We start from the raw sequence: 26,723 nt of genomic DNA on the forward strand, positions 1-26,723 counted from the left end.
TCGAGGTCTGGGTCGGCGCATCTTTTGGCGACACTGCGCCCGGATCAGCCGAGAGGTGCACCGCCAACGGTAGCCAAACCATCAGTCAGGAGCCGACGAGTGGTATGCCAGTGCTGCTCGCCTGCGGCGGAAGCCGCGGTGCGTCGTACGTGACGTTGCGTCAAGTAGGCAGCAGCAGGGGGATGGTCGTTCACGAGATTGTGGCCTACGCGAACCAAACTTTGCCGCAGATTCCCGACGTAGCTGGCCGCGACATCATCCAGGGCATCAACGCACGATACTCGAGGGGCAAGCCGAGCCGCACAATCGAGAATGCAGGGGTCCTCGTACACATCTTCGACGACACGGAGGATTGGAGGAATGGTCGGCCGTGGGATCTGTGCGTGCGAGGCTGTGACCCAGTGATCGACCATTTCTCGGCGTCCGTCATCAACGCAAAGCGGCCTGCCGTATACGCCGGCCCGCGAGGTGGCGGCCTTGTTCTCTCGGCCGACGCCGACTTCCTCTGCATCTATGACCACGACTACGGCACGGGCAGTCGTGCCAACGGCGGCTGTGCCGACACCCCAGGCGCCCGTCCACAGAGTCAACTGCTCGAGGCGCTGCGGGACTGGGACGCGCCCGGCGCATACTGGTGAGGGCCATCGCCCCTATTCACGGGGATCAGCGGCGGCAAAGCCACATCTCACCTCCGGTGCGGTGCTCTGCGTCCCTTTAGGTACAATGAGCTGATCGTGGGCGGCCTCTCGTGGCAGGCAAGCCTACCGCGGGCCATCGAGGCGTTCCTCATCACGCACGGCGACGGGCGCGCTGTCCGCGAGCAGCACGCCAACTTTCTGCGCGCCTTCAAGGTGTGCTCCTGGCAGGTTCCACTCCTCAGGTACACCCCAGGCAAGTCGCCAGCGTTTTCCGAGGTCGAGTCTTCTGGCGTCGGCTGCACGCCAAAGGCTGCAACCTCGGTCGCTGCAACCTCCGTCGCAGGTAGAGTGTCCACCCAAGGCTGGTGCTCGAGTCTGACGCCTGGCGGCTGCGAGCACTCGTTCATGTGGTCCGCGTTTGGAGAGCCCCTGCCGTGCAAACTGGTGGGAGGGAGGTGCCGGGCGTCCGCAGGTACACAGCTGGTGCGCCCAAAGCCACCGCCTGTGCTCCCGCGTGCAAGCCCGCCCCTGCCATCGCCATCGCGGAAGCCGCCGCCGCCGCCACCGCCGCCCCCTCATCCTCGCGCCAAGCCTCCGCCGCCACCGTTGCTGATGCCGCCGCCGGCTCCACCGCCGCCGCCGCCTCCCTGGCCACCGGCCCGCTCCGCCGCGGAACTGCAGTGCTACGTCCGTCGTTACCCAGACCTCTTGTCTGGCTACTGCAAGGGCGACTTGGCGCTTTGCAATTGGCCACGGCTCCAGCGACACTACGACACGGCCGGTCGCAGAGAGGGCCGCCTCATCGCATGCCAGGCGCAGGCGCCACCTGTCGCCGCGACAGCCGTGGCGACTCCCCCGCCGCCACAGCGGTGGCGCCCGCAGGGGCTGACGCACCCTCCTGACCCGCCGGCGTTGGTGGCGGTCAGTCCCTCTGCTTCATGGGTCGGCTCCGCAGCCGTTCTGGCCTTGATGAGCGTGGTTTGCTGCGCCATCGCCCTACGCTGCTCCTTTGGCGGGCCGCGAGGCTTCACGAGTGCAACCGACGCCTATGACAGCAGCAGTGGCGGTAGCAGCGAGGACGAGGAGGAGCCGCTATCCGAGGGAGAGGAGGGCGAGGCGCGGGCGACGGGCTCCGCTCGCACGGCGGCCGTCCAGGCGGCAGGGCGTGGCGGGCGTGTGGCGCCTGCCCACGACGCCAAACTCCGGCGTGTGGTCGACGACTAGAGGGTCGTGACTAAGTCCTCCCCGTTTGACAGCGAGTCTTTTTTCTTTTTCTACACCCCTGGTCTCGCTCGCCTGTCCTCAGCTCCTGCAACAACCTCGAAAAAGCATGGTGCATGCGAAAGAGAAACGGGTCATCCACAGCCTGTGTTAGTTCCAGTGCGCCAGTCCCGGGCCTAAGAAGAAAGAAAGCGTCGAGCCAGTGCTCATGAGGTGTGAATCACAGACCAGCGCATAGCGCCATAGGACGTATTTTCTTCTCATACACGACACTGGGAGTCGCTTAGGCGGCTCCCGTGGTGTACCTGTGTTAGTGCCAGTGCGCGCCAGTCCCGTGCCCAGTGTCGTGCGAGGGAGTTGCGTTGTAAAATTCTTCTCATAACAAGGCTGAAGAAAGAATCGCTGTGGCGCTGTGAGAATACTGACAATAAGGTTCACAGCTGAAATGTGGAATATAAGCCAATATATCGCAATATACGGTCCGGATATATTGGAGAATATTGGGATATATTGGCTTATATTGCGATATATTCGCCCTGTTGATACGTCTCCAGTATATTCCAATATATTCCAGATATGCCGGAGCTAATCCCGGGGCGAAACAAGAGTATATTGGAGTATATTGGAGTATATTGCGATATATTGTACGCCTGGGCTATACGCAGCGATCCAGCAATGTATCCCAATATACTCCAATCTATCCCGGTATTCAGCAGTATTCAGCAGTATTCAGCAGTATTCAGCAGTATTCAGCAGTATTCAGCAGTATTCGCTCGGCTGGATTTTGGAGATCCGGTGCAGCAGTGCTGCCGCAAACGGGTGCGCAGGGGCACGATGGGGCCAGAGGTCGCCTCCGAGCGCCAGATCGATGGCTCATCGTCCGACGGCTCGATGGAGGAAGGCCCTATGCTCAGACTGACCGCGAGCGTCTGCGTCCTGAGTGCAAAATGGGATCGCGGCGGCGGTTGCGATGGCGGATGTCAAGTCGAATCGATGCTCTTAGCAGTGCCAGTGGGTGCCACGCGAGCACGGCAAACGTCGGCATAGCCGAGCCAACGCATCTTGGTTGGCCTCCCCGCGTAGTTCACGAAGCGGAGCAACGGCCTCGGAATTGCTGCAATCGTGCAGGGGCGGCGTGCCACTACGTCGGGTGCCGGCGCCCCGTCAGCATACCATGCTCGTCCGACACGCGCGCCCCACGCGGTGGGGCGCGCATGTCCCCTGTCTACCCTGAGCGCCTGCCTCTCGACATCAACGTCTCAACCTTCTGGCTCCGCGTGCACAGCGAAGATCGTGCCACCCACCGGGTGGCACGGCCGATTGAGTAGGTGGCACTGCGAGGTATATGCTCCGACTTCGAGCGCTTAGGCACGGCAACTTTCTGAGACCGACAGGTAGGAGGGGCTGCGCGCGGGCGGCGCGCCCGCAACGGAGCGGAGAAGTTTACGGAAAGACGAAACAGAAAGTCCGTGGAGAGGCGTAGGAGTTCTATTTTCTTCATTCAGGCAAAAGGACAGGAAAGCAGACGGGACAAGCTCTTCCTCACAGGCAAGCTCGCCGCCGCGGCAGGCAATCTCTCGCCGCAGGCAATCTCTCGCCGCAGACAATCTCTCGCCGCAGGCAAGAGCTCGCATGCTCCCGGTGCGCCCCATTCGTTTTCGCTGTCCTTCACCGCGACCGGCTGTCTGTCGCGGCAGCAAGTCAGTGTGGCCAGGGGCCGTAAGAGTGGAAACGCTGGTATGTGCGGAGGGAGCGCGCGATCAAATGTCCGGTGATAATGGGGAGATGCCACCCAGGCCAGCCAGGGCAGGGGCGGAGGGCGAGGCAGGAGGGCGGGATGGGCGCTTTTGCAGTCCCTTGCCCAGTGTTGTGCGCAGGAATTTTTTTCCTTCTTTTCTGCCCGCCGTCAATCTGTGTGTGTATGAGCGTCGCCGAGCTCGCGAGCGTTCGCCCGTCGAGGTGTGGTGACAGAGTGGCACCGCGGGCAGACAAACGTCTTCTTTCCTGGAGAGACCAGATTTACTAAGTGCACGGTCCTCTGCCGCGTGGGCGGCCGTGGGAGGGTGTGCGTTGTGCCCGAGTTTGAGGATGCCCTCGCCGGAGAGCTCGTGGACGCGGGCATGCAGCATGACTTCACGCAAGCCGTCGCCTTCAAAATACGGCAGAGGCGCGTGCTACTAACGGATGCCGTGCCGGATGACATTACTGCGCGCGTCTGCCAGGCTGCATGGACATGGCGGGCTGCAGCCCAGTAACCGGACGGCATTCTCCGCTACAGACCTACTCTCATCAGGCAGAGCAAGAGGCGTGTCGTCGGGAATGATCGACGTAGATCTCTTGGCAACCGTACACCAGGGCCTTCTGCTTACCCGCTAGGTGCCCCAGCCAGCCCGCTGCCGCCGTTTTGCATAGCTGAACGTGCGGATCCTGCGATGCACTTTTCCGTGGGTCAGCCATCTGTGCGAATGCGAGAGCGCGCCGGTGCAGCCTGCTGGGGGCATGCAATAGAGCCCTATAGGAGCGCCCACCAGGTGGACACCCCACGCTGCGCACCCGCGAGGACACTGTCATGGTTTTGCACATGCTGTGTGTGGTGACTGGTGTGCGAGCCGCGCTGGACATCAGATAGCTCTTATTCACGACCTGCAGCCACCCGACGCGGCGCCTGTGTGTTTACGATCCTTCGACTATCCCCACGGCGGCGTGTGAGCACGTCCCGCAGGCTGCGACGCGCCACGGACCATTGTACATCCCCCGACTTTCTCCAGTATTCAGCAGTATTGCAGTATTCAGCGCAAGACCGCAGCCATCCAACCCGGCGCCTTACGATCCTTCAACTACCCCCACGGGGTCGTTTGAGCCACGCCCCGCAGGCTGCGACGCGCCACGGACCACTCTACGTCCCCCGACTTTCTCCAGTATTCAGCAGTATTCAGCAGTATTCCAGCAGTATTCAGCAGTATTCGGCAATATACAGCAATATATCCCAGTATTGCGAACTATAAGCCAATAATGGGGCAAGCAAGCTGTGAGTATATTGGGATATACTGCTGTATATTGCAATATATTGCGGAAGGATTGAGGTGCTTGGCGGCGCCGAGATATACTCCAATATATCCCAGTATTCGGCTGGAAGATGTTCCTCCAATATCTCCGTATATTGCGCAATAGTGCGCAATATTGGAGTATATTCCAGGGGTGCAATATACCCCAGTATATCCCAATATATTCACAGCGCCTTGCTATTTGTCAGTATTCTCTGTGGAGTTGTGACTGTGCCAGAGTCGCCAGTGGCGAGTCGGAGTGGCGAGTCGGGCGACGCAACCGACCGCACATGATCCTCGCCGCCATCTTCCCTCCGGCATCGTCAATCTCGGCGTCGCCGCTCGCGTTTGAGCTCTACCCGTACGAGCCGGCGGCCGATCCAGCGGCTGCTGTCGTCGTCGGAAAAGCCCGTTTCACGGTCCTGACGCCGAGGCTGCTGCGGCTCGAATACTCTGAGACTGGAACCTTTGAGGACCGCCCGACGTTGGCCTTTGTGAACCGCAAGCAACCCGTCCCCGAGTTCACCTGGAGCGCCGTGGCGGGCACGCTCACCACCGCCGCTCTGCGCCTCCACTACGCGGGCGGCGCCTTTTCGGCACAATCGCTGTGGGTGACGCCTGCGCCCGGTGCGAAGCGGACCGCGTTCGCTGGATGGAGATTCGGCATGACGTCCGACGCCGACCCAGGCAACCTGCGAGGCACGATCCGCACGCTCGACCGAACGGCCAACATCTCGCTCGATTGCAACCATCTCACGAGCGATCGGCACTGCGCTTGGGGTGTGGTGTCTCAGAGTGGCTGGTCGCTGGTGAACGAGACGGGCGTGCCGTGCCTCGGGGCGGACGACTGGTGGGCCGACGCCGAGGGCTCGATGCTACGCAACATCGACACGCACGACCTCTACCTCTTTGCCCACGGGCACGACTACCCCGCAGCCCTTCATGACCTGCAGGCCGTGGGCGGAAAGGTGCCGCCCCTCTCCCCGCCGCAGCCTCGGCGCCAGTTATTCGCTGAATGAAGTCATCGAATCGCTTGTCAACAGGTGCCGCTCCTGCCCCGCCGCAACCTCGGCGTCTGGTTCACGCGCTGGTACGACTACGACGCGGCGGACGTGCGTCGCCTCGTGGGCGAGTTCGAGCGGCGCGCGCTGCCGCTCGACGTCCTGGTCCTCGACATGAACTGGCACACAAAGGACGCCTGGACGGGCTACAGCTTCGACAAGACCCTCTTCCCCGACCCGGCCGAGGCGCTCGGCTGGCTCCGCTCCAAGGGCCTCGCCGTCGCCGCCAACCTCCATGACGCAGAAGGCGCCGCCGTCGCCGAGGGGAGGAGCGGCCCGCGGCCGCCCACTGCTCGCATGGATGATCCACCGGTCACCGCCGGGTAGGCATCAACCCGTGGGAGGAGCGGCACGCCGCCGCCGCCGCGGCGATGGGCCAGCCCAACGCGAGCGGCCAGCTGGCCCTCCGCCTGACGAGCAAGGAGTACGTCTTTGCGCTCGAGGACGTGGTGCTGCGCCCGCGCGAGGAGGAGGGGATGCGCTTCTGGTGGATCGACTGGCAGCAGGGAGAGACGCAGGGCGGGACGGGCCAGGACCACCGCCCCGACGGAAAGATGAACCCGACCGTCTGGACCGCAAAGGCGAGAGTCACCGACTCGCTCCGGCGATGCCGCACGGGCGGCGGCTGCTCCGACCTGCGCGGCGTCACTCTGTCTCGCTGGGGCGGGCTGGGCCAGCACCGCTACCAGCACGGCTTCTCGGGCGACGTGGCCGGGCTCACGTGGGCCAACCTCGCCTACCAGGTCTCCTCTAGACCTGCCCTCGCCCTAGTCCCGCCCGATCCCGCCCGATCTCGACGGGTCTCACCCGCCTCGCCGTCCCCGCCTCCCAGGCGTACTTCTCGGCCACCGCCTCCAACGTCAACTTTGGGTTCTGGTCGCACGACCTCGTCGGACCCGGATCGGACCCCGAGATGTACGTGCGCTGGCTGCAGCTCGGAAGCCTGTCGGGCATCATGCGGATGCACGACCGCGGCCTCTCGGCCGGAGGATGCATGCCGTGGCCAGACTCCGACAGCGCGTGCTCGACTGTCGAGCCTTGGGACGTGCCGCGCGCATTCTACGAGGCGGCCGCGAGCGCGCTCCGGTCGCGTGCGAGTATGCTGCCCTACATCTACACGCAGGCGCGCGCGGCGTTCGACTCGGGGCTCGGCCTCACGCGGCCGATGTACTACTACCACCCCGAGGAGCAGGGCGCCTACCCGTCCAGCAAGGTGGTCTCGGCTCCCCTCGGCTCCTCTCGGGCTCCTCTCGGGCTCCTCTCGGGCTCCTCTCGGCTCCTCTCGGGGGCTCCTCTCGGCCCCTCTCGGGCTCCTCTCGGGGGCTCCTCTCGGCCCCTCTCGGCTCCTCTCGGCTCCTCTCGGCTCCTCTCGGCTCCTCTCGGCTCCTCTCGGCTCCTCTCGGGCTCCTCTCGGGCTCCTCTCGGGCTCGTCTCGGCTCGTCTCGGCTCGTCTCGGCTCGTCTCGAATCCCGGCTGCTCTCGCCGCCAGGAGGAGTTGCTCGGCCAAGTCCCGAGCACACGGCAGTACTACTTTGGACGCGACCTCCTAGTCGCGCCCGTGACGGCGGGAGGCGAGTGCGTGCGCGCGAATGCGACGCGCCCAGCCGCGACCGCCGCCGGCGGCGGCGGCAGCTGCGGCGGCGGGGCGGCGGCGGCACCGCCGCCCGACGCGCCGTGCGGTCTGGCGCGCACAGAGGTGTGGCTGCCTCCAGGCGTGTGGTACGAGGTGCACACGGGGTCTCTCCTGAAGAGGGCAGCGCCCCAGACCACCACGCTGGGCGTGCACCTGCTGGACGTGCCCACCTATGCCGTCGGCGGCTCGGTGGTGCCGCGCAGGCCGCTCTTCTCCTCCACGGGCGAGGTCGCCGTCTCGCCCGGTCTCGCGGGCGAGGCGTACGCTGCCGTCGAGTGGACCCTCTACCCGGGTGCGGCGGCGGGCTCGGGCAGCATGTACGAAGACGACGGCGAGACCTACGCGTACTTGCGTGGCGACTCGGCGACGAGTACGCTCGTATTCGCGATGGGCGGCGGGACGAGCCCCACTCTCGACGTCAACATCACCGTCGCCGTCTCGGCAGGAGGGGCCGCCGCCCTGCCTCGGACGCGCACGCACTCGCTCCGGCTCCCGAACACGCCGCCGCCGACGCGCGTCCTCTTCAACGGGGCGCCGCTCGGGAAGTCGCGCTTCGGCGGCCCGGCCTCGTGGCACTACGACGGCGACGACGTGGCGGTGGTCGTCACCCTGCCCCCCTCCCGCACCACCGACCCCGCCCGGGTGGTCGCCACGTTCGAGCCCCACCCGCCGGCCGGCCTGGACGGGCTCAAAGGGCTGCTCGCCGCCTCCCGGCGCGCAAAGGCCGCGCTCAACCTCCGCAGGATGGCGCCGGGCGAGCACTCATCCCACCTCGACCCGCTCGGCGCGCCCCTCGCCTACGTCGCAAGCGCGCCCGACTTGCTGGCGAGCGCGGCTGGCTCGCCCGCCTTTGCAGCCACGGTGGCAAAGGCGCGGCTGCGGTACGCGGCCGCAGCGAAGGAGATCGGAAACCTCGCGGCAAACGTGACCAAGGACGCCGACAAGTTGCGGGCCATGTATGCCAGCGAAATCCTCGAGGCGGCGCGGGTGGCATATAGTGGGTAGTTGCCGTTTCCGGTGTTAGAGAGGTGTTAGAGCCGTACTCTGTACACTGACAGAGCTCACGCGCCCCTGGAGTGTGGAGACGACACACCGCGGCGGAGGCCGGAGCGGATTTGTGCCATACTGCCATTTGTCATTTGAGGAGATGCAGTAACCAGTATGCAGATGTGGTCTCTGAAAGAAATATTCGACTCTCACAAGCAAAAGCGAGAGACTCCACACGCAGCGCACCCTCACCTGTCCGTGTATTCTCTCAGGTGCGGGTCGAATTGCAGCAGCGCATTTCGCCGGTCGCCTGCGCGGGAGGCGCAGGAGGTTGGGGGGTGATGGTGACGATGAGGGAGGACGCGATGGCGGTGGCGGTGGCACGGGCCGCGCCTGTCTTTGCGTTGCGCAGCTCCTGCTCGGCGGTGAGCGGCACCTGCCACGGGCTGGGATACTGAGCACGCTCAGATGATCCGAACATCCATGCTGGGCGCGGCACCTCGGTGCCCGAGTAGCCGATCGCCCGGTTCTTGTGCATCTCGGCCACGTCAGCAACCTCGAGCAGTGGAAGCACGCTGCCCGCCGCATCGACCGCACCGGCCGCCTCCTCGGCGCTGCCTGTCCCGCGCGCCGTCGCCGCAAGCAGCGCCTCGGCCTCCACCTCCCACGCGAGCTCCTCGCCGCTCTCGCGCGCCTGTCCACTCCGGGCGTGCCTCGCCGTCAGGAGACGCCGCAGCAGCGCCCCCCTCCCTCCCTCCCTCCCCCCCCCCCTCTCGCTAAGCGCGCCTCCGCCCACGCCGGCGCCTCCTCGAGTCCGGGCGGCGCGCCGAGCAGCGTGCGTGCGGTGCCGGCTGCCGCGCGCCACGCCTGTGACGCGGGGTGCGGGAGCCCCTCCTGAAGACGAGTCTGGCGGACTGCAGGGTGGACTGCGTGGGTGTCGTGTGTGTGCGCGCCACGCCTTGAGCGCGATCTGCGGCTCGCCGCCCACAGTCAGGTGCACCTCCTGCGGCGCTCTCCCCGCGAGGAGGAGCTGCACGAGCGCCTGGTGCAGGCGGGGCGGTGGGGGAGGGAGGCGCGAGGGAGTGGAGAGAGCGGGCAAGGAGCGGGTGTGGTGCGAGGGAGTGCAACGAGGGAGTGCGGCGAGGGAGTGTGCCGCCGCGCCTCGAGCCCGAGGGCGGTGGCGGTGGTCGGGCGCCACCCCTTGACGCCCGCGCCGAGGAGAGGGGCCGCGACGCTGGCGGCGCCGAGGGCGGCGGCGGTGCCGAGCGCCGAGTGCCACGCCCCGAAGAGCAGCTGGTCGGGCGGCGAGAATTGCAGCCACGACGGGTGCCTGCCGAGGTTGGCGGCCGGCGAGTCCTGGTGGACGTTTGAGACCTCCTCGTCGCGGAGCGCGCCCGTGTACAGTCCCTCGTACCCAAACTCGGAGTCGGGCGCGACGGCGTGGACCAGGTGAGCCGCGTCCAAGTCACCGGGCGCAGACGTGACTACAGACCTCCCCGTGGGGCAGCGGACGGGCGCCGAATTGCCCTCCTTGACGCCGGACGTCCAGCGCGTGATGTCGCGCCGGACGCGTCGCACCTCCTCCTTTGGAAGCGTCGGAAGCGCGAGGCACTCGGCCTCGAGCGCCGGGCCTGCTGCACTGCGGATGGCGCCGTCCACCGACCGCCTGTTGATGAACCGCCAGTACCTGCTCACACGCTGACAGGTTCGACACGGGCCTCTCACGGCGCACAGAGAGGGTTGCGATGGCAGTACATGGGCTGCTCATTGCCGACCAGCGAGTCATTTGCCGGCGTGATTAGCACTGGTGCGGCCGAGCGCTCGAGCGACCCGCGCCGGAAGCGAATGATGCAGCTCCTCCTCATGTGTGTGTGAGAGAGAGGGCCAGGTCAGGTGCACGGGGCCAGGGCGAACTGGCACGGGCGTAGCAATGGGTAGTTGGCCCAGCGAATCCGCGCCGAAGAATTTAATATTGCGAAAAAAATCAAAGCCGCGCTCCCAAGTGATGGAGAAATGAAGCAAAGCATGCGCATCACACACACGTCACCGTCACCGTAGGTACTGCGGCAGCAAGCGCGCCTCGAGCTGCCCGAGCAGGTCGTGTATGACGCGCTGGTGCTCCGCGTCGCCAATCAGGTTCACAGACTCCTTTGGATCGGACGCGAGCTCATAAAACTCGCACGCTGTGGCGGTTCCCCCACGCTCGTAGCCCTCGTGGGACTCGGAGGCGGCGGCGGAGGCGGCGGCGGCGGAGCCGTTGGCGAGCGCGCCTCTTCTGTACGGACAGAGGAGCTTGCTCGTGCCCTGGCGGAGCATGTGTTTGGCCGGCACGCCATCCAGGTTACCCTTATTGTGGTAGTCGAGCGCGTAGACCGCCTCCCTCGACGGCGCCCTGCCGCCACCCACGAGGTGCTGAGCAAAGCTGATGCTATCGGGAGCCTGCCCCGGAGGCGGCTTCACGCCGACCAGATCGCAGAGAGTGGCAAACAGGTCGGTGATGCTCACCAATCCCGTGTGGACGCCACCCTTGAGCACGCCGCCCCCGTCCCAGCGCACGATCATCGGGACGGCGTGCCCGCCCTCGTAGAGGCTTCCTTTCGTGCCGCGCAGGCCGTTGCTCGTGTCGTGGCCAACAGGCGCCGAGACTGGCAGGCCGCCATTGTCGCTCGCAAAGACGACGATGGTGCTGCGGAGGAGGTGCCTGGCGTCCAGCGCCTCCACGAGGCCCTTCACCTGCAGGTCGAGCTCGTGCACCATGTCGAGGTGCGCTGATACGGTCTTCCCGGCGACGGGCTCGCCGCGGAAGGCGAGCGGCGGGGAGTGGGGCGTATGGGCGGCCTGCGAGCAAAAGTGGATGAAGAAGGGGTCGAGGGGCCGGTCCGCGAGGTGGCGATCGAGGAAGGCCTCCGTCTTGCCGAGGAGCCAGAGCCCATAGTTGTTGCTCTCCCAGCCGGGCATCGCCACGCCCCAGAATGCGATTCGGCCCTCCGGCGTGCCAATCAGGCTCACGCCATTCGAGTTGGGCACCTCGGTATAGTTGTGGTACTCGACGACGCCCCTCGGATCGCCCACCAAGATGTCGTCCTCGAACATGGCGTACGGGGCCGTCTGGATCCCGCCGAGAGACATGTAGGAGTGCTCGAACCCGAGCTCTCTGGCTGCATTGCGCAGCGGGCTGGTGAAATCGTACTCCTCGTCGTTTCGCAGCAGGTCCCACCGGCTGTAAAGCCACCGATTCGACGCGTGCTCCGGCTTCATGCAGACGCTGCTGCTGCCGCCGTGCTCCGGCCGGAGCGGCCACCCGCCGCCCAAGTGCCACTTGCCTACTTAGCACCGCTCACAAGCTCAGAGTGTGGCAGCGTGACCCAGGGACGGGTATCCGCGGCAGCCGCCAAAGAAGGCGGTGTCGAAGTTGGCCGCCCGCAGCACTTGGGCTAGCGACGCCTGCCCGTCGAGGAACTGGTTGCTGCAGTCCGGCTCCGGCTCGTACGTACCGACGGGATGCCTTCCTCTCTGCGGGTACCTGCCCGATAGGATGCTGTAGCGGGACGGTCCGCACCAGGGCGTCGCGTGCGTGTCCGTCAGAGTCATCCCCTCGGAGGCGAGCAGCGTGTCGATGTGCGGCGTCTGCACCTTGCTGCGTGGGTTGTAGCTCGACACGTCCCCAACGCCGATGTCGTCGCCTAGGATGACCAATATACTCGGTGGCGGGGATGGTGGAGGCGACGGAGACGGCGGTATCGAAGGAAGCGACGGCGACGACGGCGTCCGCACGTGAGAGGTAAAACCCGCCGGCGCTGATGGTGGCAGCGGTAGCTTTGAGTCGGACGGCAGCGGTAGCTTTGAGTCTGAGATAAGAGGATCCAGTTCGGGTAAGTCATAGAAGCGGATGTAGTCAACCAGCATCTCGCTGGGTAGGTCACTGTTATTGATCGGCCCGCCCGCCCACAAGGGGTCTCTCAGGGTGTACTCCAGGATCACCCTCGCATCCAGGTTGCTCGGCACGTCGCGCTGCCACTCGAGGTGCGACGCGTTGCAGTGGCCGCCGTACCTCTCGCAGTTGTGGTTGCCCCTGGCCCGCACCGTGCCACCCGAAAAGGTCCTGTACGGCAAGCTCCTCCAGGCTGGCCCGTCCTGCGCTAGAAACCATTCGATTTTGCCCGCAGACACCTTGAGTCCCACCGTGAGGAACTCGTAGTAGTCGACCGAGCCGCCCTGAAAGTGGGCCGAGTGTCCTGGAAAGTGCCCCCTATATTCCTGCTGGGTCACAAATATGTGATCCTCAGCCCGCGCCCGGTAGCCGAGAAGATCTTCGGGCTGCTCGTCCCGCTCGAAATCGTGCCACCAAATCCCGCTGTAGAACTTGGTCTGTTCTCGGTTGGCGTGGAACTCGAAGATGTCAATCTCGAATAGGTCAGCCGGCGTTCCGAAGGGGTTGTTGGGCATCGCCCACAAGGCGCAGAATCCACCGGCATTGTCGGGCAGTTTGAGTCGCACCTCAAGGTACATGTTGTTTCTCAGCGGGTAGCCGAGGCTGGTGTGCACCGCGCCTGAGGAGTAGTGGAAGTCGACGCTGTCGAGGCGTGGCTCGCTGGGCCCAGCGAGCGGCGGCGCCTCCTGCTTCGCTGTCATCACGAGCTTACCATCGCGCACGCTGAGGTTCTCGCGACGAAACGCGGCGCTGACACCATTGTTAAGAGTGTTGTCCTTGTTGACTCCGATGCCAAACATGTCTTGGTCGTAAGTGTCGCCGTCAAACTCATCCCCGTATGCATACGTGGAGCCCGGAGGGCCTGCACCAAGCCACGGCTCGGGCCGCGACGGCCGATACGGCGGCGGTGGCGGCGGCGGCGGCGGTGGCGGCGGCGGCGGCGGTGGTGGCGGCGGCGGCGGCGGTGGCTCTTCTTCCTCCTCCCCTCCAGAGAGCGGTGGCGGTGGCGGTGGCGGTGGCGGTGGCGGTGCTGGCGGGCATGTGATGCCCGAATCGTCTCCGTCGAACAGCAGGCTTGGCTGGAGGCAGGGACGCACGGCATCGAAAAGCTTGCCTGGCCTCTTGGTTGTTGCAAAGCCCAAGCAGAAGATCAATGGCAGGTGCATGCGAGTCGCCGTAGTCGCGCGTCCTCTTGCGCGTCAACTTTGAGTGTTGCAACACGCCAAGTTTGTGGGACAATGGTGCGTGCGTCCATGCCAGCGCATTCGGCTGCCAGAACCAGGAGCGCGCCGCCCACGCTGCACATCTTGACTCTCGCGACCCCTCCGGCGGCGCCGATGTTTGCCTGCTGGACCAACTGGCTCGTGCGCATGTTGCGCAGCTCCAGCGCCGCCTTCGGCACGTACCAGGCGAGCGGCACTTCCGAAGAATACTTATCGTCCCACCAGCCACGCACACGACCGCCCCACCTGCGCCTCACACAAGATCGCTATGTCTCCAACTTGACTCTCTCACCGCCACACCCACAAACCCATGCCCACGACGAGACACGTTGGTGACACGTCCTCGTCCACGGTTTGTTGGCAGCTGCATGTTGAATGGTACCAGCCGCCAGGCAAGGCGCGCCAGGGCGGCCGCGGGGACCAGGGTTCGCCCGAGTGGAAGGACGCGGTGGCAGCAAAGGTCCGCTTCGTGCGCGACTTCCTCGCCTCCCACCCGGAGAATGTCACCGCCCTCTTCACAGACCTGGATGTGGTGCCTCTCCGGCCGCTTGGGGTGCTGCGGCAGTACGTCCGCTCGGGGGTGAGCCTCTTCGGGCCCGCCCTGCCAGTGGGCCCGCCCTGCGCCCGTTCGTTTTGCGCACCAAAGCCCCCCCCCCCCCCCCCGCTTCGGCGCAGGTGGAGCTCATGTGGATGCGCGAGCCAGGGAACGTGCCCGCAAACACTGGCTTCTACTTGATGCGCAACACGCCCCCGGTGCGCGCCTTTTTTCGGGAGTGGGCGGCGCAGTTCCGGCCCGGCGCCAACGACCAGGTGGTTGCAAACTACATTCTGTACCGCGTCGGTGGGGGCGACGTCGAGGTCGCGCGATCGAAGAGAGGAGGATGGGGCGTCACCCCGCGCCTCTCGAGGTCGCTCCGAGACGCCGCGGCGATCCCCAACATCCCCCTGCGCTGGGGCCTCTTCTCGCGCTCTGCCGTCGCCGGCAGGCCGTGGCACGTCACCAACACGACCATCGCCTACCACGCCGTCAACGCGACCGACCATATCGGCAAGATTGCCAAGGTGAACCAGGCGCTCGCCGCGCTGCGCAGGCTCAAGCCGAGGCGGAGGGCGTGGCAGGTGGAGTGCCCGAGCGCGGAGGCGGGGGCTGGGGGGAGCCAGGTCGAGGCTGGGGGGAGCCGGCGGGGTCGTGCTTAGCCTTAGTACGAGGAATCTGCTGCGCCGGCCCGCGAAATCTTTTATTCGCCTGTGTAGTGGGCCAGTTCGCCAGTGCGCGCCAGTCCCGTGCCTCGTAAAAGAAAGAAGACACACAAACCAAAGGAGGGATGGGAGGACGGCACGGGCGCCGGCAAAATTCTTTTCTTTTCGGTGTACCTTTCTTCGGTGTACCTGTGAGCTGTGTTAGTGCCTGCGCGCCTTTTTTCTCTTTGTACTTTGAGTTTGTTTTGTTTGTTTAAAACAAACCGTCCCGTGCCTAGTGCAAAAGAAAGGTAGAAAGATTCTACTAGTATCGTGCGAGGGAGTATTTAAGAAAACTTTCAAAATTCTTTTCTTCTGTTAGTAATAAAATAAATAAATAAAACGGGCACGCCAAACGAGGGGTGGGAGAAGGACAGGGTCCCCACCTGCACGAGCAGGATCTTGTAAGGACGATCAGGGACACAGGGGAACGGGAGCGGGGAGCGCATCGCGACACGGAGGGGGGCTGGGCAGGGTTCACCCACACGACAGGGTCCCAGGGATTCCTCTCTCGTATAGGACAGGTTGCACCCGGCGGCACGGGGGCAGGCGCGGGCCTCCTACTGGTTAATTCTTCTCTTCGCTGCTTGCTCGCGCGATGGTCCGCGCTCGCGGCCAGCGGCTCGCCTCCATCCAGCTCAAAGGCTGGATAAAGCAAGTGATCGAAGCTGCCTGCGACGACGTCCAAAAGTCAACGACTTCCATCGGCCTGCGCACGTCGGGCACCGTTCGCCTCCCGACGGAGCGCGAGCGCTGGTCGGTGCTGCGCTCGCCCTTTGTGCACAAGGGCGCCATCGACCAGGCGCGGCACGCGCACCCGCGCACCCACAGATCAAGCCCATCGCCGCTCCCGCGCGCCTTCGCTCCGCTCTCACCGCCCGCCTCCACCGCGGCAGTACGCGCGGCTCACATACAACCGGCTCATCGAGATCTACGGGGAGGGGACGCAGTCACACGACGCCACCAAGACGGTGCACTTCCTCCGCTACCTCGAGCACACCATCCTCCCGGCGCACGCCGGCGCGCGAGCAAAAGTCACGCTCTTCTCGAACGAGGTTCGTGCGGCCGCACCATCCAGCTCCAGCGCGGCTACCTCACACTCCTCTAGCAGCGGGCAGTCATGACACCTTGTCGTGTGTGATATGAATAATAATAACAAACTAAGACAGAGAGGCGGCGTGTGCGGCCGTGTGTGCTAGAATACATCGCCCACCCATCCCATACACCCCCCTGCTCTCTCTCTCTCAAACTCTCCATGCGAGTACTCCACGAGACCGCCGACAGAGAGCGTGTGCGCAGCGGGCCCGGGTTAAGTACGAGGCGTTGGCACGATGCCGGCGACGAGCCTATGCCGCCGGCCCAACGCCTCCGCGGAGGAGCGCAGAGAGCGGCGGCGCGGCGGGCGGGCGGCCAGGGCGCGCGCCCAGCTCTCTGCGGGTGGAAGGCGGGCGGGCTGCGGGCGCGCCGCCGCCCTCAGATGGAGAGGGACTGCTCGTCCGCCTCCCACGTGACGATGAGCGAGATGGTTCCGCTCTCGGTCATGTCGAGGTCCACGTTCTCGTACGGGACGCGGTTGCGGGTGCGCAGCCCGTCTAGCTTGAAGGAGAGGTCGCCTGTGAGCAGTGCGGAGGGGCGTGAAGAGGGGCGCACGGCGGGGCAGGGGGCGCGGGCGGGGGGGGAGCGGTCGCCGAGCGAGTCGGACTTCTCGCCGCCGTACCCCTCCTTGAGCTCCTTCGTGTTTCGGTCGATCACCTTGAGCAGCATCAGGCAGTTGACAAAGTCGCCGAGCGTGCCCTTGGCGACGAAGCGGTCGTCGAACTGCGGGTTGCAGTTGCGCTTGAAGACGGACGACTTCCACGTCTTCTGCCCCTTGATCTTGATCGCGACGTACGGGTCGGACAGGTTCGCCTTGTCCCGACCGACCAGGTTCTTGGCCTCCTTGACGTGGACCGTCAGCGTGCCCTGCTGCTTGAGCCTCGCCTCCGGGTCCCGCGCGGGCGAGGCCGGCACCGACGGCACGCGCGCGGGCGCGGGCGCGGGCACCGGCGCGGGCACCGGCGCCGGCGCGGGCGCGGGGGTGTACTGCTGCGGCGGCGGCGCGGGCGGCGGCGGCGCGGGCGCGGCCGCAAACTGGCGCGTCGCGGCGGGCGTGCTCTGCGCGGGCGGCGGCGCCGGCGCGGGCGGCTGCTTGAGCTGCTCCGAGTAGGCCTTCGCCTTTTGCGCGCCCGCCTTGGCCATGTTGGCCATGCTCCCCATCGCGCCCGCGGTGCCCGCCTTGATCTGGTCCAGCCGGCTCGGCCCGGTCGTCTGGGGCGGCGCCGGCTCGTCGTCGTCCAGCTGCTGGAAGCGGAAGTCGCGCGTCTGCGGCTGCGACTTGCCGCCGCCGCCGCCGCCGAGCAGGCACGCGCCGAGCAGCAGCACGAGCAGCCCCGTGATGAGGCCGAAGACGATGGTCGTGAACTTGGTCGGGCGGCACTCGCCCGTGAATGTGAACTTTGTGTGCGAGTAGCGGTACGTGATCCCGTCGTTGGTCACGGTGAGCCACATGATGCGCGAGAGCGAGGTGCCGTCGTCGGCGTACCGGATGGTCGGGATGGGGCAGCGGATCTTGTCGTACCGCACGAAGATGCCGGGCAGGAAGACCTGGTAGTCGTCGACGCCGCCCATGCCCGAGCCGCCGACGTGGTGGTAGACGCACGAGAGGTGCTCCGCGGGCACAAAGTTGAAGCCCTCGACCTCGACCGTCTCCTCGTTGGAGACCTCGGTCAGGTCGGACGTGCGCGTGTCCTCCACCTTCCGGCCGCCGCTGAAGCAGGCCCCCTCCGTCGGCGAGGCCGAGGAGAGGCCGGGCGGCAGGTAGGGCTGCCAGTACGTGAAGAGGTCCTCGGTGATCCACTCGGCCTCGGGCGGGACGAGCATGGTGGTGGGCGCAACCTGCACCGGCACCGAGAGCGAGAGCACCTCGGCCGAGGGCAGGATGGACATGGCGAGCACGGTGCCCGACTCGACAAACGTGGCCTGGTCCTCCCCGAGCGAGCCCCACCGCACGTTGAGCCGCTCCGGGATGGGCGCGAAGTTGTAGCCGTTGATGGTCACCACCGTGCCGACGGCGTGGTGGCCGTACTTTGGCGCCATCGAGTACACCTTTGGCGGCTCGCGCGGGTTGTAGTACGTGTACATGACCGGCTTGTGGTCGTACCAGTCCCTGCCCGAGCCGTACTCCTCGCCGTCGTTGGTCGCGTACACCTCGACCGTCGCTGGCTCGTGGTAGCGCGGGATCTCGACCTTGATGTGGTTGACGGTGACAAAGGTGGCGGGGCCGTAGTTGACCACCTGCGAGTCCTCCGCGCCGAAGCGCGTGCGCAGGTGCTCGGTCGGCGCAAAGTCGTCGCCGAACAGGTCGGTGATCTCGCCGCCGTCGACCGAGCCCCAGTGCTTTGAGAAGTTCTTGACGTGCGGGGGCCGCGTGTCGTCGTACATGGTGAAGGGCTTCGAGTTGGACCACGGGCCGTCCGGCATCAGCTCCGCCTTGACGTACGCCGTGTACGGGTCGTGCACGATGTCGGGCGAGAAGCAGCGCGCCTCCTTGGGCGAGATGAAGGTGGCCGGAGTCGGCTCGAGGTGGCCGAAGACGCAGCGGAAGTCGGGCGTCGGCGCGAAGTTGTCGCCGTACAGCGTCACCTCCACCGGCGTGTGCAGCGGCGCGTAGAGCGGGTCGAGCGACTTGAGCATCGGCGGCCTGTCCTTGTCGAAGCGGACGAAGGGGAGCGGCTCGGAGAACTGCTGGCCGCCGTCGATCGAGACGGAGACGTAGATCGCCTTCGCCTCGGAGCTGTCGGGCGCCGTGCACTTGACCTCGTCGCCCTTGACAAACGAGGCGGGCACCGGCGAGCCGCCGTCGAAGGAGCAGAGCAGCTTGTCGCCCATCGGCGCCATGTTGAGCCCAAACACGTGCAGCGGCTCGTCCGTCTCCGAGTGGAGCGGCAGCAGCCGCGGCGCCAGCTTCTGCAGCACCGGCGGCGAGTGCGGGTCGTAAAACTCGACGTGCGCCGTGCAGCCGGCCGGCGCCGAGCCCGCGTGCACGACGCAGACCGACGCCCACGCCTCCTCGCCGTCCCACTCGGCCGGCGCGGGCGGCAGCATGCAGCGCACCTTCTCCATCGAGATGAACTCGGCGGGCACCTCGATCCCGTCCTCGCCGCCGACCCGGCAGAGCAGCTCGGCGCCGAGGGGCTGGATGCCCGCGCCGGAGACGACGACCGTCTGGCCGCCGTGCCGGTCGGCGTAGGGCGGCACCGCCGCCACCGTCGAGGGCAGCGACGTCGGGTCGTAGAAGGAGAAGAGCGTGTCCTCGTCCGACTCGGAGTTTGCGCCGTCGCGCGTCACGCGGACCGGCACCGAGCGCGCGGCGCCGCCGCTGTCGGGCGGGGTCTTGCAGAGGGCGAGCGTCGAGCGGACGATCGTGGCGGGCGTCGGCTCGCCGTCGTCGCCGAAGCGGCACATCGGCTCGCCGATGGGCGCGAAGCCGCTGCCGCGCACCTGCACCAGCGCGCTGGCGGCCGTGCCGAAGGGGATGCCCTGCGGGAAGACGGACGTGACGGCCGGGTTGGTGTCCGGGTCCCAGAGCGTGAAGGGGAGCGGCAGCGAGCGGACGCCGTTCTTCGAGATGAGGTGGAAGTTGACGTCCGCCACCGACTTGTCCTCGACGCGCGGCGACTCGCACCGCACCTCGGTGTCGGAGATGAAGGTGGCGGCCGACATGGCGAGCGGCCAGCCGTTGGGCTTGGAGAGGAGGCAGAACTGCTGCGGGACCATCGCGAGCTCGCGGCGCGACAGCTGCCGGCCGGAGGACGGGTGGGCCTCGGCCGCGGGGACCAGCTCGTTGCCCTTGGAGTAGTCGACCGCGCCGTGCGCGTCGCGCCGCAGCAGCTTCTCGTACCGCGACGTGTGCTCCTCGGCCGACATGTCGGCGTGCAGCACGGCGCCCCAGCCGCCCGACGGGTCGGCGTGCGGCGGCGTCATCTCGCGCGCGGGCGGGTCGGCAAAGGTGAGGCGCGAGGCGAGCTCGAGCAGCCGGCGGCCAAACAGCGGCTGCGTGTTTGAGCCGCGCACAAAGCCGCCGAGCGAGCCGGCGAGCACCTGGTGGCCGTGCTCCATGTGCTGCCGCGCGAGGTGGAGGGCCGAGTCGTCGACCTCCGGGTAGAAGTTGTCGCCGCGCACCGTGAGGAGCGCGCCGCCGTCGAACATGTCGACGTTCGGCGTGACCGACTTGATCTCGGGCGGGAAGTCGGAGTCGATGAAGGTGTAGTTGACGTGCTCCGGCGTCGGCACCCAGCTCTGGCCGTGGTCGTACGAGTAGCCGAGCTCGACGTGGCCGAGGTGCTCCGTGTACGGCGTCGGGCAGAGCACCGCGTGCGAGTGGACGAAGGTCGCGTGCGTGAACGAGTGCAGCTTGCCGAAGCGGCACATGAGCACGCCCGCGTGGTGGATGCGGTCGTCGTCCTTGTACGCGTACGCCGGCGCGAAGTTGTGGCCGAACAGGCGCACGACGGAGGGCTCGTGCCGCTCGCCAAAGTGCGGCGCCGAGTCGTCGATGCCGGGCGGGTACGAGGGGTCGTAGAAGGAGAGGGTCAGGTGGCCGTCGCCGAGCGGGCCGGGCGCCGCCTTGAAGCCGCCCGCGTGCCCGTCGAGCTCGATCGAGAGGGAGAGGGTCTGCGGCTCCGTCGCGTGCGGCGCCTCGCACTGCACGTGCTCGGCGTCGATGGCGGTGGCGGCGGTCGGCTCCGGCACGTCGACGCCGAAGGAGCGGTCGTGCGGCGTGAAGGTGCAGCGGCCGGACTTGGCCTTCGAGTAGAGGTTGTACCCGCGGATGGTGAGCAGCTTGGCGGTGCCGATCTTGAGCGCGGTCGGGAAGACCGACTCGAGCAGCCCCGTCTTGGACGAGTTGAAGATGACGATGTGGCCCGGGTGCGGCACCTTCTTGATGCCGCTGTCGCCGAGCATCTCGTCGGCGTTGGGGTCCCACATCATCGACTGGCCCGACCAGCGCACGCCGTCGGTCGTCGTGTCGACGAGGTTGTGCTCCCACGCCAGCGGCGGCACCTCGCACTTGATCTGGTGGAACGAGTCGAAGTGCGCGTTGGCGCCCACCTCGCGCGCGGCGCCAAAGCCGCACGAGAGGTTGGCGGTGGGCGCAAAGTTCTGGCCGCGGATCTCGACGAGGTGCGGCGGCGGGTCGGCGAGGTCGATCTCGCGCGGCGAGACGGCGGTCACGATCGGCGGGTGCTGCGGCTCGTAGTACGTGAAGCGCGCCGACTCTAGCGAGAAGCTCTTGCCGCCGTCGAGCGAGACGCGGATCCCGATGTCGCCCGGAATGAGGTTCGAGGCGATGTGGCAGCCGAGCGCGGAGCCGTTGATGAAGGAGGCGTGCACCGACGCGACGAAGGTCTCGGTGCCCGTCTCGCCAAACTCGCACAGCAGCGTGTTGCCCACCGGCGCGAAGTTGGAGCCGCGCACGGTGACGTGGTGGCCGCCGTAGTCGTTCGAGGCGGGCGCAAAGTCGGGCGTCACGCTCCGCACGCGCGGCAGCTCGTCCGGGTTGTAGTAGGTGAGCCGGCCCGCCGTGGTCGAGAGGCGCGGCCCCTGGTCGCGGGTCTGCGCCTCCTCGAGCGTGCGCAGCGCCGCGCGGACCACGTCGGTGCCGCGGGGCACGTCGGCGTTCCACACCTGCACGCGCGCCGTGCCGCGCGCGTCGCCGGAGAAGGGCGACTCGCACTTGATCTTGTTGGCCGAGCGGAACTCGGCGACGGATGCGGCGGTGAAGCGCTCCTCCCCCTCGTCCTCGGGCTCGATTGTGAAGACGCAGACCGTGCTCAGGTGCGGCGCGAAGTTGTCGCCCCAGAGCGTGAGCATCTCGCCGCCGTGGAAGGTGGAGAGCGGAGGCACGACCATCAGCACGCGCGGCGGCGAGTCGGTGTCGACGAGGTCGACGGGCACGGCGCCTAGGGGGTGTCCACGCGGTGCCGAAGGGAGGGTCCGGGAAGGGTTGGCGAGGGTGGCGCTATCTCTCGGCCACCTCTCGGCCACCTCTCGGCCACCTCTCGGCCACCTCTCGGCCACCTCTCGGCCACCTCTCGGCCATCTCTCGGCCACCTCTCGGCCACCTCTCGGCCTTCTCTCGGCCACCTCTCGGCCACCTCTCGGCCACCTCTCGGCCATCTCTCGGCCATCTCTCGGCTATCTCTCGCCCGGCGAGAGAGTGGCGCGGTCGAGCGTGAGCGAGAGGAGGGTGGCGCCGACCCGCGCGTTGAGCGGCGTCGGGCACGAGACCGCCGTCTCGTTGAGGAAGGTGGCGGCCGCGACGCCGTTCCGCTCAAACACGCAGGCGAGCCGGTGCGTCGGCGCGAGGTTTGTGCCGCGCACGACCACCTCGGTGCCTCCGTTGATGGGCGCCCAGGTGGGGGAGACGCCGGTCACCTCGGGCGGCTTGGAGGCGTCGTACACGACGAGCTGCGGCGGCTTGTAGTTCGGGTGCATGCCCGGGTCGGGGCCGATGTGCACGCCGCCGTCCGTCGTCGCGCTCACCTCGATGGCGCCGAGCGGCAGCGTGTGCGGCGCGGCGCAGTGCACCTCGTGCGCCGAGATGAAGGAGGCGGCGGTCGTCGTGTCGCCCGACGGGTCGCCGTAGATGCAGGCGAGGTCGTCGCCCGTCGGCGAGAAGCCCTGCCCCTCGAGCGAGAGCGCGGGCGGGTGCCCAAAGTCGCCCGCCGCCGGCGAGAGGGAGAGGGGGAGCGGCCGGCCGCCGAGGATGTAGTAGCCAAAGAGCACCTCGTTGGACTCCTCGTGCCAGGTGCCGTGCTGCTGCCCCATCGGGCCGACGGAGAGGGCGACGTCTCCGTGCCAGCCGTCCGAGTCGGTCTCGGTGTAGGAGGGGGTCGAGCACTTGACCAAGTGCGACGAGACGAAGGTGGCGGCCACCTCGCGGTGCCAGCGGTTGTCGTTGTGGAAGTGGCACGCGATGGGCACCTCCTCGCCGTCCTCGATAAAGGGGTGGAAGCCGACGCCGTGCACCTGGAGGGGGGGGGGGGAGGGGAGAGGAGGGGTGGGGGAGGGAGGAGGGCGGGAGGAGAGGAGGAGGGAAGGGGAGGAGAAGAGGCGGGAGGGACCCGACCCGGTGCGCACCTCGATCTCGGTGTGGCCGTCAGTGGGGCCGTGCGACGGGACGATGGCGGTGACGTTAGAGGGCAGGTGCGACTCGATCGTGAACTCGACCTCGCCCATCAGCGAGAAGAGGTCGCCGTCGAGCGAGAGCTGCAGCGGCACCTACAGGGCGGTGGCGGAGCGGCGGTGGCGGAGCGGCGGTGGGCGGCGGCAAGGCGGCGGCGGACGTGGCGGCGGCGGCGGCGGCATTGGCAGTTGCCGCGGCGATGACGACACTGGTCGTGCGCGGGCGGGAACGAAAAGAGGGCGGCGGAGGCGAGGGAAGGAGGCGAGGGGCGGAGGCGAGGGGAGGAGGCGAGGGGCGGTGGCGAGGGGAGGTGGCGAGGGGAGGTGGCGAGGGGAGGAGGCGAGGGGAGGGGGTACGGAGGAGGGGCTGGCGGTACCGTGCGCGAGAGGTCATCGGTGTCGTCGGCGGCACTGCGGCGGCGGGACGGGCGGGTGAGGGACGGCACCGCAGGCGCGGAGCGGGCAGTGGGCGCGGCGACGGGGGAGGGAGCAGCGGTGGCGTTGGTTGCGGTGGGCTCGGCGGCGGCGGCGGCGGCGGCAGTGATGGTGGGGGGGGCGAGGGTGAACGATCGAGGCCAGAGACGGGGGCGAACACGGTCGGGGAAGGGCAGCGGCGGAGAGCGTGGCGGTGTGGCATTTCGGGCGGCGACGGCGGCGGCGGGGACGTCTGGGGGAGGGGCTCACAGCGGCGACAGGCAAAGCATCTCCTCGTGCGACACAAAGCTGGCGTTGGTGAGGCCCTCGCCGCGGAAGCGGCACTTCATCTCGCCGGGCGCGACGGGCGCGAAATTGGATCCGCGGATCCGCACCTCCGTCGGCTTGCCCGCATGCGCCGCGCGCGGCGTCACCGAGGACAGCCGCGGCAGCGACACCGAGTCGTAGTACGCCAGCATCAGCTCGCTGCCCAAGGGGCGGTTCATCGCGGTGACGCTCACGCCGACGCTGCCGGGGCGGCCGTCCGGCGCCGGCGGCGCCATGCAGCTCACGGACGAGCGGTCCGGATGCAGCACTGCAGGCACAGCGTGTCCAGAGAACCGGCAACGCAGCTCACTCGCCGCGTCCTCAGACACGTTCAGAGCGAGGTGCACGCGAATGAGGCTGCCGCCGTTGATGTCGGCATAGCCCGGCTCGAGGCTCTGGCCCGCCGCCGAATAGATCGCGGCGGCGGCCAGCGCGGCGACGAGACGCATCGAGCCAGGCGAAACAAGGTGCCCGTTCGCTCTCCTCCGCGAGGTTGAGGGAGAAACCCCTGCGCCCCTCCCCCCACGAGGACCTCTGTGCTTATACCTTATGTCTTTCTTTCTTGGCACTATATGGCGGCGAATCTCACCTGTGCCGCGCATTCTTGCCGCGCCGACCTTCCTCGCGCAGACGAGATCCTCGCGCATGCGTTCGATCGCCGAGCGACATGCTGCCTGCTGCTTGGTCGCTGCTGCTGCTGCTGCTGCCGCCGCTCTGAAAAATCTCTCTTTCTGCTGCTGCTGCTGCTTGCTGAGAGAAGAGAGAAGAGAGAGAGAGAGAGAGAGAGAGAGAGAGAGAGAGAGAGAGAGAGAGAGAGAGAGAGAGAGAGATACCCAACGCGGCCAAAGAACCCACCTCGAGAGAGAACAGACAGACCACGACTCTCTCTGATGCTGTTTGTCATCATCTGTCATCTTCCCAGGACTTCACCTCTCTAATAAAATTAACTAAACAGGGATCAGGGTGAGCGAGGTGCGCGTGCGTGCCCTTCGCAGAACCGAGAAAAGAATCCCATGTACGCACGGCCTCTCTCTAGATCTATCGCTCAATCAAGGTTTAAGCAATGGCGTGTGTGTGAGCTCTCTCTGTCTAAATAAATAAAGACAAGCAAGTAACGAACCTCGAACGCGCATAAGAGAGAGAAAATATCTCACATGACAGATGACAACACCCCTGATGGGTCTCTCTCGAGAATGCTGTTGGTCTAGACACAAGAGAAGAGAGATGAGAGAGAACAAAGAGAGAGAGACGAACTACATCAGAATTGATTGAATGGATGGAAAAGCGGGCGAAGCGGGCATTGGCGCGGGCTCATCATTTCCCTGTCGCCGCCCTCGAAGCGCCCGCCACAGCGCCGATAAAGGAGGGCAAATCGTGCCATATCCGCCGACATTCGAAAACTGAACGTCCTCGTGTCACCAAATCACGGCGTGCGTCCTCGATTTTGCATCGGCGTGCTATAGCGCGTGTTTTGCGCGTCTGGGAGGCAGACGCGCAAGTGCAGAAGCACGCCGATTGATATGTGGCCCAACTGCCACGCGAATACGAGGCGGACGATGTCGGCGCTGTCACTCGTGCACGCCTTCCACTGCACACGCGACGTCTGCCCCGACTCGGCCTGCGCAGAGGCCAAGCAGATGCTCCGCTTTGTCGAGGCCCATGTCGCTGACTGCCATTTGCGGACGCGGGAACGCGATGCCCCGGATGGAGTCCCGGTGCGGGCAACTTGAGAGAGCCACCCCAGACCGTGCTCCCCTGCGTATCTCCGCTCGGCACACTCTGCTCCGCCCGATCGCCGTTTGCTTTCCCCGGAAATTCCTCCGCTCCCCGAGCACGCCGGCCCGTGGCACATCCACTGACATATCCGACAAATCGCAGGCGGAGTGCAAGACGTGCCGGCTATGGGCTGCACTGCACCGCACTCGTCTCGTCTCGGCGACGCGAACCACCGCTGGCTCGGAGATGTGCGCTGAGGCAAAGCCAGAGGTGCACCCAAGGCCTACCCCGAGGGTTCCACCCGTCCCAACGCCATGGCTCATCCGACCGGATCGCGTCGCATCGCTGCAGGCGGGCACGCCAGAGCACAGCGTCGTGGGGCTGCAGCACCGGGCCGGGCGGTCCGCGTCCCACCGTGCCAGCCTCGCCATGCCGATGAAGTCGCGGCTGTTGCAACTCGGACCGCAGCAGGCAGCCTGTCCCTCATGATAGACCAGCGGGGGGGGGGAGGGGGGGGGGGAGTTGGTACGATGGTGACAGCACCGCCTCGCCTCTGCAGATGAGGCGTTTGCTGCACCGGCACGTCGCGAGCTGCAAGCACGACAATTGCGCCACCTGCCAGAAGCTGCGCCGGCTCGGCCGCATCGGTCTGCTCCGCTCCCTGTCGACCCTCCCCGCGCTCCCACCCGCGAGGGCCGACTTTGCGCCGCCGCCCGCGCCATGCCCAAACGAGTCGTGCGCCATCTGTTTCGAGCAGCTCGGCGAGCAGGGGCCGCACTGGACGTGCTCAGTGTGCAACCACGCGCTACACTCGGACTGCTGGTCGCGTTGGGCGATTCAGACGCCCACCGCCACCGCCACATGCCCGCTCTGTCGCTCCGCTGCCTCCTTCCGTCGCTACGACTGAGAGCTCTGCTCGACGGTGCTGCGCCTTGTGGCGCATCGGCTCGCATTGGGACCATTGTGAGACGCCCACCTCGCACGCTGACACGCAGCCCCGGGTCGCCTTTCATACCTGGCGGGCGGCCTGCGCTGCCGCTAGGAGGCCTGCGCTGGGCTTGCC

At 66.6% G+C, this 26,723-nt stretch overlaps 7 protein-coding genes across 7 annotated transcripts; 4 read left to right on the forward strand and 3 right to left on the reverse strand.

Moving 5' to 3' along the window:
* Positions 1-3,780: 3,780 nt before the first annotated feature.
* Positions 3,781-4,114, forward strand: EMIHUDRAFT_228041 (hypothetical protein; the record flags this gene model as incomplete). The annotated part of the gene is made up of 2 exons (XM_005787373.1): positions 3,781-3,818; positions 3,922-4,114. The coding sequence occupies 2 exons, from the start codon at positions 3,781-3,783 to the stop codon at positions 4,112-4,114; spliced, it is 231 nt and encodes a 76-aa protein (XP_005787430.1).
* A 1,023-nt stretch (positions 4,115-5,137) lies between these two features.
* Positions 5,138-8,660, forward strand: EMIHUDRAFT_467500 (hypothetical protein). Its single transcript, XM_005787374.1, has 5 exons — positions 5,138-5,871; positions 5,947-6,276; positions 6,309-6,707; positions 6,797-7,177; positions 7,661-8,660. Exons 1-5 carry the CDS (start codon positions 5,194-5,196, stop codon positions 8,600-8,602), a joined length of 2,730 nt encoding a protein of 909 aa, XP_005787431.1. The 5' UTR covers positions 5,138-5,193; the 3' UTR covers positions 8,603-8,660.
* Positions 8,661-8,767: 107 nt separating this feature from the next.
* Positions 8,768-11,842, reverse strand: EMIHUDRAFT_455453 (hypothetical protein; the record flags this gene model as incomplete). The annotated part of the gene is made up of 9 exons (XM_005787375.1): positions 8,768-8,894; positions 8,978-9,020; positions 9,084-9,278; positions 9,371-9,451; positions 9,543-9,626; positions 9,713-10,271; positions 10,340-10,441; positions 10,638-10,767; positions 10,870-11,842. The coding sequence occupies 9 exons, from the start codon at positions 11,840-11,842 to the stop codon at positions 8,833-8,835; spliced, it is 2,229 nt and encodes a 742-aa protein (XP_005787432.1). The 3' UTR covers positions 8,768-8,832.
* An 87-nt stretch (positions 11,843-11,929) lies between these two features.
* Positions 11,930-13,315, reverse strand: EMIHUDRAFT_228046 (hypothetical protein; the record flags this gene model as incomplete). Its single annotated transcript, XM_005787376.1, has 2 exons — positions 11,930-12,211; positions 12,359-13,315. The coding sequence occupies 2 exons, from the start codon at positions 13,313-13,315 to the stop codon at positions 11,930-11,932; spliced, it is 1,239 nt and encodes a 412-aa protein (XP_005787433.1).
* A 2,260-nt stretch (positions 13,316-15,575) lies between these two features.
* Positions 15,576-16,085, forward strand: EMIHUDRAFT_228049 (Hypothetical protein; the record flags this gene model as incomplete). The annotated part of the gene is made up of 3 exons (XM_005787377.1): positions 15,576-15,737; positions 15,874-16,032; positions 16,056-16,085. 3 exons carry the CDS (start codon positions 15,576-15,578, stop codon positions 16,083-16,085), a joined length of 351 nt encoding a protein of 116 aa, XP_005787434.1.
* Positions 16,086-16,450: 365 nt separating this feature from the next.
* Positions 16,451-24,393, reverse strand: EMIHUDRAFT_111026 (hypothetical protein; the record flags this gene model as incomplete). Its single annotated transcript, XM_005787378.1, has 5 exons — positions 16,451-21,889; positions 22,277-23,047; positions 23,159-23,299; positions 23,581-23,614; positions 23,888-24,393. The coding sequence occupies 5 exons, from the start codon at positions 24,391-24,393 to the stop codon at positions 16,451-16,453; spliced, it is 6,891 nt and encodes a 2,296-aa protein (XP_005787435.1).
* Positions 24,394-25,464: 1,071 nt separating this feature from the next.
* On the forward strand, positions 25,465-26,567 carry EMIHUDRAFT_111027 (zinc finger-containing protein; the record flags this gene model as incomplete). The annotated part of the gene is made up of 3 exons (XM_005787379.1): positions 25,465-25,659; positions 25,823-25,930; positions 26,220-26,567. 3 exons carry the CDS (start codon positions 25,465-25,467, stop codon positions 26,565-26,567), a joined length of 651 nt encoding a protein of 216 aa, XP_005787436.1.
* Between the last annotated feature and the right edge of the window lie 156 nt (positions 26,568-26,723).

Source organism: Emiliania huxleyi (assembly GCF_000372725.1).
Source record: "Emiliania huxleyi CCMP1516 chromosome Unknown EMIHUscaffold_143, whole genome shotgun sequence".
Classification (NCBI taxonomy): Eukaryota; Haptophyta; order Isochrysidales; family Noelaerhabdaceae; genus Emiliania; species Emiliania huxleyi.

Coding starts and splice junctions, on each gene's coding strand:
- EMIHUDRAFT_467500 (XM_005787374.1), top strand. CDS start 5,194: ATGATCCTCGCCGCCATCTTCCCTCCGGCATCGTCAATCTCGGCGTCG. Junction 6,708..6,796: donor GGGCCAACCTCGCCTACCAG/GTCTCCTCTAGA, acceptor CCCGCCTCCCAG/GCGTACTTCTCGGCCACCGC. Junction 7,178..7,660: donor GCGCCTACCCGTCCAGCAAG/GTGGTCTCGGCT, acceptor GCGCGCACAGAG/GTGTGGCTGCCTCCAGGCGT.